The 12363-nt window shown below is 48.5% G+C and overlaps 1 protein-coding gene across 12 annotated transcripts in view; it reads right to left on the bottom strand.

Moving 5' to 3' along the window:
* Nucleotides 1-12363, bottom strand: part of susd1 (sushi domain containing 1) — a 104251-nt gene that overhangs the window by 63209 nt on the left and 28679 nt on the right. For 10 of the 12 annotated variants that reach the window (XM_038804171.1, XM_038804176.1, XM_038804174.1 and 7 more), the window contains 3 exons: nucleotides 11905-12084; nucleotides 6912-7091; nucleotides 1722-1901 (listed from right to left, as the gene is read on the bottom strand). In XM_038804171.1, the coding sequence (XP_038660099.1) occupies nucleotides 1722-1901; nucleotides 6912-7091; nucleotides 11905-12084 (540 nt within the window). The remainder of the gene's footprint in view (nucleotides 1-1721; nucleotides 1902-6911; nucleotides 7092-11904; nucleotides 12085-12363) is intronic. The other 2 variants (XM_038804170.1, XM_038804175.1) reach the window with 2 other exon arrangements.

A 12363-nucleotide genomic window follows, 5' to 3' on the forward strand; every position in this document is an offset into this window, starting at 1 on the left:
ACACTACAGCGCAGTACGGGCCCTTCGGCCCTCGATGTTGCGCCGATCTGTGAAACCATCTGAAGCCTATCTGACCTACACTATTCCATTTTCATCCATATGTCTATCCAGTGACCACTTAAATGCCCTTAAAGTTGGCGAGTCTACTACTGTTGCAGGCAGGGCGTTCCACACCCCAACTACTCTCTGAGTAAAGAAACTGCCTCTGACATCTGTCCTATATCTATCACCCCTCAATTTAAAGCTATGTCCCCTCGTGTTGGTCATCACCATCCGAGGAAAAAGGCTCTCACTGTCCACCCTATCTAACCCTCTGACTATCTTATATGTCTCTATTAAGTCACCTCTCAGCCTTCTCCTCTCTAACGAAAACAACCTCAAGTCCCTGAGCCTTTCCTCGTAAGACCTTCCCTCCATACCAAGCAACATCCTAGTAAATCTCCTCTGAACCCTTTCCAAAGCTTCCACATCCTTCCTATAATGTGGTGACCAGAACTGCACGCAGTACTCCAGGTGCGGCCGCACCAGAGTTATGTACAGCTGCAGCATGACCTTGTGGCTCCGAAACTCAATCCCCCTGCTGATAAAGGCTAGCACACCATATGCCTTCTTAACAGCCCTATTAACCTGGGTGGCAACTTTCAGGGATTTATGTACCTGGATGCCGAGATCTCTCTGTTCATCTACACTACCAAGAATCTTGCCATTAGCCCAGTACTCTGCATTCCTGTTACTCCTTCCAAAGTGAATCACCTCACACTTTTCCGCATTAAACTCCATCTGCCACATCTCAGCCCAGCTCTGCAGCTTACCTATGTCCCTCTCTATCCTATAACATCCTTCAGCACTATCCACAACTCCACCGACCTTCGTGTCATCTGCAAATTTACTAACCCATTCTTCTACACCCTCTTCCAGGTCATTTATAAAAATGACAAACAGCAGTGGCAGGAATTCCATCCCGCTGGCCTGCCTCTGTTGCAGTCTCAGGCCTTCCTCCAGAGGTAGCAGATTGGACACCACCTCCCCTCCCCTGGAGCGAAAACATCATCTGCTGGGGTCCTTCATGCGAAGCCGACTCAGGAATTCCCTTTACCCAGAGAGTGCTGAGAATAAGGAATGTGGCTGAGGTGAATAGTTTAGATGCATTCAACAGGAGGTTAGGTGTGGTAAACACCACTAGTGTTATGTTGTATGTATTACGGCACTGCAATAAAATGATGTACCGCCAATTACCACCAGACGAGAATGGTGGAACAATCGAGGCTTTATTGCACAAGGTGTTGTGCCTCCTGCAGCTGGACCCAGAATGGGAGCAGCGCAGGAGAGCACACACTTTTATACTCCGCCTGCTGGGCGGAGCCAACAGGCTGAGATTTACCGTCGTACCTGTAATATACGGGTATTGCCGTAATACATACAATACAACACTAGTGGTGTTTACCACATTAGGTAAACCCAGCAGGGAGAAGGGAAAAGAAGGTTACGCTGAGAAAGTTAGATAAGGAGAGAGGGGAAGAGGTTTGAGTGGAGCATAAACACTAGCATGAACTGGTTGGGTCGAATGGCCTGCATCTGTGTAGTTTAGCCTATGTAATCCTATGTAAACCATGTGAGGTGTTCAACGATGATTTGCTATAATCACAAATACAATTTTGCCTGGAAAGTTATTTCCATGTAGTCTCAGTATAACGGGTTTCGGAAAATTCTGGAGCACCGACCTTCACATTCCAGGTTTGCTCCTTCCCACTGGCCCTGGGCAGAGCAGATCGATGTGTCGTTTCCTCTCACACCCTCATAGCCAACCTGGCAGTGGTACACGACAGCTCTCCCATAGGTTGTGTTAACCGGTGAATGTAACACCGTGTTCAGTAACGCTGGTGGTGATCCACAGTCAACAGCTGAGGAGACACAAACCCGAGTTAGTTGAATTAACTTCTGGGTGTGCTAGTGAATCTCTAAAACAGAAACCAGAACCTCCATCCCTCAATTTGCACAAGATATTGCCCAATGCACAACTTTTAATGTCATTGGTTCAGGGGTAAAACCATAGTGTGGGCACTGGGAGAACCTTTCTATTCATCTCTGATTTGATTGGATTTGATTTATTGTCACATGTATCGAAGTACAGTGAAAAGTATTTTTCTGCGGCTGAGGAACGTACACAGTACGTACATAATAGACAAAAAGAATAATCAACAGGGAACATTGACAAATGGTACATCGACAAACAGTGATTGGTTACAGTGCGGAACAAGTGGCCAAACAAAGCAAATACATGAGCAAGAGCAGCATAGGGCGTCGTGAATAGTGTTCTTATAGGGAACAGATCAGTCCGAGGGGGAGTCGTTGTGGAGTCTTGTTGTAGCTGTGGGGAAGAAGCTGTTCTTATGTCTGGATGTGCAGGTCTTCAGACTTCTGTACCTTCTGCCTGATGGAAGGATCTGGAAGAATGCCTGGGTGGGAGGGGTCTCTGATAATGCTGTCTGCCTTCCTGAGGCAGCGGGAGCTGTAGACAGATTCAATGTGGGGGTGGCAAGCTTGTGTGATGCATTGGGTTGAGTTCACCACACGCTGCAGTTTCTTGCGATCTTGGACCGAGCAGTTGCCATACCGAGCTGTGATGCAGCCGGATAGGATGCTCTCTATTGCACATCAGCAGAAGTTTGTGTGAGTCGATGCAGAGATACCAAATTACTTCAGCTTCCGTAGGAAGTAGAGACGTTGTTGGGCTTTCTTGACTGTTGCATTAACGTGAGTGGACCAGGACAGACTGTTGATGATGGTGACCCCCGTGGAACTTAAAGCATCTCCACTTCGGAGCCATTGATGCAAACGGGAGTGTATGTCGTGCTGCGCTTCCTGAAGTCGATGATCAGTTCCTTGGTCTTTCCAACATTTAGAGAAAGGCTGTTTTCGGTACACCATGCAACCAAGTAATTTATCTCCCTCCTGTAGTTTGATGCGTCGTTGTTTGAGATACGGCCCACCACAGTCGTATCAGCTGCAAACTTTTAGATTGAGCTCGAGTTAAATCTTGCCTCACAGTCATGTATGTATAGGGAGTACAGTAGAGGACTGAGCACACATCCTTGCAGGGCTCCGGTGTTGAGGACTATTGTGGAGGGGGTGCTGTTGCCGATCCTGATAGATTACAGAGTTTGGTTATTAGTCTTGTTGGGATAATGGTGTTGAAGGCGGTGCTGTAGTCGATGAACAGCAGTCTTACATGGATGTCCTTGTTGTCGAGATGGTTGAGTGTTGATTGTAGAGTCAGGGAGACAGCATCTGCTGTGGACCGGTTGTGGTGATGATAGGCAAATTGCAATGGATCAAGACCGTCTGGGACTCTGGCAGTGATCCGTCTCATGACTGGCCACTCAAAGCATTTATGATAACAGACGTTAGGGCCATTGGTCGGTAGTTGTTGAGGCAGGCTACCTTGTTCTTCTTTGGTACTGGTTTATGGTGGCCTTCTTGAAGGAGGTGGGGACCTCAAAGTGGAGGAGTGAGGTGGTGAAGGTATCTGTGAATACACTTGCCAGCTGGTCTGCACAGGCTCTGAGTGCGCGCCCAGAGACTCTATCGGGGCCCGTCGCTTGCCACGGATTCACTTTCAAGAAGGCAGCTCCTGCCTCTGAGGCTGTAATAGTGGGTATGGGTGTGACCAGGGCTGCTGGGGCTGGTGGCACTGATACATTGGCTGACTGTTCAAAGTGGGCAGAGAGCTTGTTCAGGTCAGGAGTGTTTCCAAGGACTGAGTGTTGAGCTGGCTTTTATGTGGAGTTCCTCCCTCTTAGTCACAGCTCAGCTAAACACAAAGACTTGCAGACACATCGGGGGGGATTCTCCCCTACCCGGCGGGGCGGGCCATACCGACGGCGAGGAGTGGCAAGAACCACTCTGGCGTTGGGCCGCCCGGAAGGTGCGGTGGGATTGGCGCTGTGCCAGCCAGCGCAGAAGGGCCTCCGCCGGCACAAGTTGGCATGTGCGCAGGAGCGCCAGCGTGTGCTGCCGCCATCCCAGCGCATGCGCAGGGGGGTTCTTCTCCGCGCCGGCCATTGCGGAGGTTCACAGCAGCCGGCTTGGAGGGAATGAGTGCCCCCACGGCACAGGTCCGCTCACAGATCATTGGACCCTGATCGTGGGCCAGGCCACTGTGGGGGCACGGGTGCCAGATCCCCCCCCCCCCCCGATTACTCTGCAGGCCGCCCGTAGAGCCAGGTCTCGCTGGTGTGGACCTGGTTTAATTTACACCGGCGGGACCGGCCGAAAACGGGTGGCCACTCGGCCCATCGCGGGGCGGAGAATCACCGGGGGTGCCGCTGCTAGCGGCCGCCGACTGGTGCAGCGCAATTCCTGCCCCAGCCAAAACCCTGGCGCCAGAGAATTCGGCAGCCAGCGTCGAGGCGGTGGGCCGGGATTCACGCCGCCACCCCGGCGATTCTCCGGCCCGGCGGGTTGGGGGGGAATCCCGCCCATCAACTCTGGTTAAGACGGCTTTATTTTTCCAAGCTTGGTCAACGTAGGAGGGAGAGTGATTTGGATAAATGCCAAAATGATAAATGATAAATTCCCGTACCAGCCTCCCCGAACAGGTGCCGGAAGGTGGCGACTAGGGGCTTTTCATAGTAACTTCATTTGAAGCCTACTTGTGACAATAAACGATTTTCATTTCATTTTCATCTTTTCTTTTTCAAAACCACCATATTTTACACTGACTCAGACGGCACTATTATACAATTTTAAAAAATCAATAGCCCACCCTAGTTGGACTTGATCCAGTCTTCGGAGCTGTCAATTTTATATTGACCACTGAAGTTTACTTTAAGCAACAAGATGCTGTGATCAGCTCATGATTTAACCCCATCCTGTCACCTGTTGTTTACCAGGACATGTTTTGTTTTGCTGCCATTCCCACGTTACTTATCTCAGACAGTTCCTGCCCACCTCATTATTCATCTTGGGTGCAGGATGTTGAAGTTGGTTCCTCTTTACACCATGGATTGTCTGAGATAGGATGATAAGAACTGCTTACTGAGCTGACTGTTATTGCTGACCACACTATTTCTGTCTAATCCTGTTTGTCTTAAAAACATTGACAAGTTGGCTAGCTTAAATCCCATCATGCATTGCGGACACTTCTTTTAGCAAGAATTTAAATGCTTCTTACTGCTATGTTCTAAAAATATAGGTTTAATGGTTAATAATGATTACTGGGTGTACTTTCTATGATTAGTCTCAATTCTCAATAAACTAACTTATGTAGCACTATCCTAGTGTTATCCTAGCTATCCGGCTTTAAGGGGTCTCATCTCAGGACATCCCCCTTCAATCTCTGAAAAGCATCATAGGGTTTCCGATATCCATCTGAACACATGGACAGAACCTCAATGTTTCTTTTGAAATATGGCATCGCCAACAATGCTGCACTGTTAGACTACATAGGTTGTCATAATCCTTGACCAGACCCTTAAAGTTTTGGTAAGATTTGACTCGGGACCAATAACATTTTGTTTAAAGTAGACAACATTTGAAATTCAAGACACTTGTTGATAGAATAAAGCCACAAGATTGAACAAATGAAAATAAACTTTACTGTACACGGTCAAAAAAATTCAATTTACAAATATCTCTCTTGTATTCTAAGATTCAAGGTTAAGGTAGATGTGAATCAACAGACAAACTGCAGTCAAACTCACCACACTGCACAATAAATGGCAGATGCGACCAAGGCATGGCCCATGGATTTCTCAACCACTCACTCAGACATTGGCAAACGTGGAGTTAACCAGTCTCACTGAAACTCCGTCTCTTTAACAAGTAAATTCAGTCTTCCTCTTTTGAAGAGCTAACCTTCGAATTCTCTCCCAAAGTCACTCCAACTCAGATGGCAGCAATGACAGACCACCTCGCCGAGTTTCAGTCTCATCTTCTGAGACTCTGTTCATCTGTATTCCCAATTCTGTTCTCAAGCACAAATCCGCAAGCTCATTTCCAGCTCCTCGGCCGTGCGGAGCAGAACACCGCTCCTCAGCCCCAACAGCCCACAATACGGAATCACTGGCTGCCTTCTTAGAATATCGGGGCTTCACCTGAGCCCTCTTCAATCACCAGGCCCAGACTGAATCAACAGTGGTTGACCTCGCAGGGCTACAACTGTGCCACCCGTGATTCTATTCCTTGGGATTCTCGAGGACACACTCACCCACCAACTCACAAGCACATCTACAGATCTTTGGGCAATATGAGCGGAGCATTCCTGCTCCAAAGAGATACCTGGGTCCCAGCGCACCACAGGAGATACCAACCTTCGGCTATCTGTTCAACTTAAAGTGTGTTTCCCGCAGCCCTTTTCCTGCTTCTCTCTTTTTAACTGAGCTGGGACACCCCCTCCGCAAATCCACCCGTCCCCCCGTTCCCTCTCTGGACTCTCCCTTTGGGACCTCACCCTGTCCCCTCTTCGCAGCCTGGGATTCTATACTCCCAAAGCATTCCAAATCCAGTCACATAACCTGGGATTTCCCACCGTTTTTCTCCCGGAACAGGCGCACTGTACCCATGAATGTAGAAATGTCGATCTGTGCATGCGGCACACAATCAAAATCTCCGAGACGCATCAGGGGTTGAAGTTCTCAACCTGCGCCCTCAGCGTTAAGGTCCACAGCAAGATGCAAACCCAGTCACTTCCCATTTAAATGTGGGAGCTCGATCAATTGGGCCATGTTGATCTCGAGTGTCCCACATATCAATACAAAAAAGAATTATTGCAGGGATTCACATGGAAGGTTGACCAATTAGGAGAAAAAACGGATGAGAGAAAAATCACAAATAAAAAGTCATTGTTGAAACATTATTTGCCTGGTTATTTTAGAGTGAATTTCACTCTGAAGCATTTCCGGAGCACTGACCTTCACATTCCAGGTTTGCTCCTTCCCACTGGCCCTGGGCAGAGCAGATCGATGTGTAGTTTCCTCTCACAATCACGTAGCCAACCTGGCAGTGGTACACAACCGCGCTCCCATAGGTTGTGTTAACTGGTGGCTGTGACACTGTGTTCGGTAACGCTGGTGGTGATAGACAGGCAATAGCTGAGGAGACACAATCGCAGGTTATTCACAGAATCATAGAATCGCTACAGTGCAGAAGGAGGCCATTCGGCCCATCAAGTCTGCACCAACCCTGCAACGGGTATTCTACCCATATCCACTCCCCCATTCACCCCACTCTATGCCCGTAACTCCACCTAACCTGCATATCCCTGGATAGCAAGGGTAATTTAGCATCCAATCCACCTAACCTGTACATCTTTGGACTGTGGGAGGAAACCGGAGCACCCGGAGGAAACCCACGCAGACACGGGGAGAAAGTGCAGACTCCACACAGACAGTGACCCAGCGGGGAATCGAACCTGGGTCCCTGGCGACGTGAGGCAGTAGTGCTAACCACTGGGCCACCGTACCGCCCAAATCTTTTTCAACCACTGTAGAATATGTTTGCATCTACATGTGAGAAACAGAAATCGAACCTTCATACCATTTCCCAACTCTTGCTGATGATGGATACAGAGGGAAGGTACCAGCCTGCATTGTGACGGTAGTGTATTGGAAATAATCCTGCAGTATTTCAAATTGTGCCCAGAATTAATCCTTTGAGAAAAGAGCACCAGGGGTTTTATAGATGCCATTCTTCTGTTACACCACATGAGCCAGTATCTACTAATCCAGCTGAATGCTTGTTAAATCATTAATAGAAAACACTAACTTACTAACTTATGCATGAATCATAGAAACATAGAATTTACAGTGCTGAAGGAGGACATTCGGCCCATCAAGTCTGCACCGGGCCTTGGAAAGAGCACCTCATTTAAGGCCACACTTCCAACCTATCGCCTTAACCCCACCTAACCTTTTTGGATACCAAGGGACATTTTATCATGGTCAATCCACCGAACCTGCACATCTTTGGTCTGTGGGAGGAAACCGGCGCACCCGGAGGAAACCCACGCAGACACGGGGTGAAAGTGCAAACTCCGCACAGACAGTGTCCCAAGCCGGGAATATAACCTCGGACCCTGGAGCTGTAAAGCAAGTGTGCTAACCACTATGCTGTGCACTGTGCCCAAATTGTAGGTATTGCTTTGTTCTGTATCGTAGATCTCTGCTGTATCTCAGAGCAATGGAGAGCTGACACCAATTCCAAATTTACAACAGGTTTATTCACAGTACTTAAAAATATCTCAGCAATTACAGGGTTTTTTTTTAAACACACAACTGGGTGGTGAATCTTGTTACGGCATCAGGGGTCTTGCCTGCCAGCTGGACTGTGCTGCCTCTTTCAGGAAGGCCGGCCAAGTTCACCAGCCAATCAGGCAGTGGTGAGGTCAGCAGCAGGTCTTCCCCTGGAATCAAGACCCAGGGGGTGGATGTCTCGCCTACTGAGAGCTGCCAGCCAATCAGGGACCATCAGATATTGTGTTCAGTAGCGCTACGCGGTGGGGGCGGAGGTTGGGGGGGGGGGGGGCAGTGGCTACTGCCAGAAGGATAAGCACTGGAGACCCAGGATCCATAAAGTGAAATCTGGGGAGGGGGAGGTGGGGGGGGGGGGGGGGGGGGGGGGGGGGGTTGGAAGAGGAGTGCAGGGGTCAGCAGCAAGAACGGGTGGGGGGGGGTCTCATTTGGCTCCTCCTTTCTAATGTTCAGTCCCTTGATCAGGAATTGGGTTTCCTCTGATCAAGGGACCGCCTCCTCCTCCAGAGGTGACAAATTGGCCACGTGGGTTTAGCTGAGCCACCTGCAGCTGGGCTAATACTAGCGGTGGTGGGATGAGGCCCTTAAGTGTCCATTAATTAGCCAGCTAAGGGCTTCGGGTGGCTGTGGGGTGGAGGGGGGGTGGGAGTTTGATTTGAGCCTTCCCATCTAGGATTTAATTCAGGCGGAGGCAGGAACCATAGAAACCCTACAGTGCAGAAGGAGGCCATTCGGCCCGTCAAGTCTGCACCAACCCACTTTAATTCAGGCAGAGACGGGCAGAACGGTGGTGCAGTGGGTTACCACTGTTGCCTCATGGCGCCAAGGTCCCAGGTTCGATCCTGGCTCTGGGTCACTGTCCGTGTGGAGTTTGCACATTCTCCCCGTGTTTCCGTGGGTTTCGCCCCCACAACCCAAAGATGTGCAGGGTCGGTGGGCTGGCCACGCTAAATTGCCCCTTAATTGGAAAAAATTAATTGGGTACTCTAAATTAGTTTAAAAGAAATTCAGGCACAGGCAGGAAGATGGTGGGGGTTTGAGATAGGTCAGAATCCCACCTAATTACATGCTCTTCCCACTGCCAATCTCACCACCAGCAAGAACCAAAGTATCCACCATGGTCTCCACCCAGACTCCAGAACTCTCTGTGTGGTGTCAGCTACCTTAACTCTCTAGCACCACCTACAGGCTTAAGCAATAAAGGTGAAGATCAGTGAACAGGCCAACACAATCAAACACAGATCAATTAACCCATTGAACACTGCACGAACTACAGCAGGAAAAAACACAATTATTTTTTTAATAACAAATTTAGCGTACCCAATTCACTTTTTCCAATTAAAGTGTAATTTAGCGTGGCCAATCCACCTACCCTGCACATCTTTGGGCTGTGGGGGTGAAACCCACACAGACACAGGGAGAATCTGCAAACTCCATACGGACAGTGACCCAGAGCCAGGATTGAACCTGGGACCTCGGCGCCATGAGGCAGCAGTGCTAACCAATGCGCCACCGTGCTGCCCTAGGAAAAAACACAAATGCGCGTTCTGGCATTGAAGAAAAACATCAAGTGGAAGTCTATGTTGTTGTTTAATTTGGTAAAGGTAAAGGCTCACCAGGAAGCTAGACCAAGCGACGCCTATTTCTTTAGTTTTGCTAAGAAAAGAAAACAACTCTTTTATTATGATCCATTAGATGGTGGCACGGTGGTGCACTGGTTAGCACTGCTGCCGACGGTGCTGAGGATCCCGGGTTCGATCCCGGCCCCGGGTCACTGTCTGTGTGGAGTTTGCACATTCTCCCCGTTTCTGCGTGGGTTTCACCCCCACAACCCAAAGATTTGCAGGTTAGGTGGATTGGCCACGCTAAATTGCCCCTTAATTAGAAAAAAATTAGTGTGCACTCAAAAAATTTTTTTAAAACTAAAAAAATAATATGTTCCATTAAAAATGTTAATGTTCTGCATAATGCAAAATGATCAGAGAAACTAACTTTTTAACGAGAATGAGGATGAATTTACCCAGTTGAACACCGTTAAATCGCAGTCATGGCTAGTGTAGGTTCCAGTCAACAGGTTGGCCGTGGTGTTGATAACAGCCAGCCATAGGTGCACAGCCTTTTACCTGCAGGGACTATAGTTACCTGAGCTCAAAGCACCCTGGGGCACTGACCCTCACATTCCTGAATTGCTCCTTCCCATTTTTATGTGCCTGATCGCACTCTGTGTACTTGTGCACTAATTCTGAGATGACCCTCCAGTTATTGAAGGAATGCTGCACGGTTGATAGTGCCACCTTCTGGGTGAGACGTTAAAAGGAGACCCTGTCTGCTATCTCATGGGGATGCAAAGTGCCTGCGGCACTATTTGAAAAGAGAAGCAGGGGAATTCTCCTCGATGTCCAAATTATACGGCAACCGGCATTTGAGAAAGAAAATCTGGTCAAATCACTTCGCTGGTTGTGGGAGCTTGCTGTGAGCAAATTGGCTGCCTACGTTCCAACAGTTGACTACACTTCGGAAGTACTTCATTGGCTGTAAAGCTTCAAGGGCTGTTCTGAGGACAAGAAAGGCCCTGTATGAATTATAATTATTCCTTATTTTCTCTTAAAGCAGCATCTTCAATGTATGTTACTTCTGAAGTGCTGGTGTTATTTTTATGCAGGCAAGTGTGGTGGCCAAATTGTAGAAGGTAAGACCCACAGAGTTGACAATCCAGTTAATGTCCTCGGTTAAGGGACAAATATTGGCCTGGCCACCAGCGGAAATATTCTACCTTTTTTTGAAGTATCCAGGGACTTTTAGTGACAACTTGAATAGGTGGACAAAGCATCAGCTTTCATGTCCCTTCCAACACCAACAGTGCAGGACTTCATTAGGCTCCAAAATCTGATTGGGGCTTGAACCCGTAACCAATTAAGAGTAGCTGGACCCTGATGGCATCATGTGACACTCACAAGAACGAATGAATGCAAGAAGGATCAAGCAGGCTTGACTCAAGATGAAACACAACAAATGCTTGCACTCCTGAGATATGATCTACCTTTGGGGCAGGATTTTCCCTGCAAGCTTCTGAATCCCATCGTGAGGTTAAAATGTGGGTCAGAATCCTGTAAGGTGTGAAAAACAGTCACTCAATTTTCTTAGGAGCGACCGATTAATGGCTGGAGCATGGAGCGGATTTCGGAGCTGGAGGCCTTCCCACTAGAGAAGAGGAGCAGAATGCCCTCGCAGGTAAGTGAGGGAGAGGTGGCTTCAAATTGGAGGTGCCTTCTCGAAACCTTCGAATTAAAACCAGCCTTTACGGCAGTGGGGTGGCGAGTGGTGGGACTATACATCCACAGGGGTGGCCTGTGGCTGTGGCCTGTGTCTGACTGGGAGTTCCTCTAAGCCTGCCTGGAGAGCTTCCACCCACCCCACCTTGCACCCTCACCACTGCCCCTCTTCCACAGTTGGCCTTCTTTAAAGGTGTGAATGTGCCTTTAATGGGTCAATATCCTATCCACTGCTTGTGAGAAGCAGGCCAGGAATTGGCACTCAGGCGAGCAGCGCCAAATTCTGTGTCCCGCATGTCTCTGTTCGAGGTCCCAGATGGGGTTAAAGCTCCAGCACACCATTCCTAAAGCTGAATTAAACTAAGGCTTCCTGGAGCACTGACCTTCACATTCCAGGTTTGCTCCTTCCCACTGGCCCTGGGCAGAGCAGATCGATGTGTCGTTTCCTCTCACACGCACGTAGCCAACCTGGCAGTGGTACACAACCGCACTCCCATAGATTGTGGTAACTAATGGATACGACAATGTGTTCAGTAAAGCTGGTGGTGATTTACAGTCAACAACTGCAGAGACAGAAAGCCAAGTTACTGTTGAATACGTTTAGCTATATTTGCAAATTTAACATCCAAAGCGAAGCCAATTTCCATAGGGAAATTGCAAATGCACTCGTGTTAATTTACCAAAATTCACTAGACTCTGGGGTGGTCCCGGCAGATTGGAAATTAGCAATCATGACACCACTGTTTAAAAAAGGAGGTAGGCAGAAAGCAGGAAATTATAGGCCAGTTAGCTTAACTTCGGTAGGAGGAAAGATGCTGGGATCTATCATCAAAGAAGAAATA

Source organism: Scyliorhinus canicula, chromosome 8 (assembly GCF_902713615.1).
Source record: "Scyliorhinus canicula chromosome 8, sScyCan1.1, whole genome shotgun sequence".
Classification (NCBI taxonomy): domain Eukaryota; kingdom Metazoa; phylum Chordata; class Chondrichthyes; order Carcharhiniformes; family Scyliorhinidae; genus Scyliorhinus; species Scyliorhinus canicula.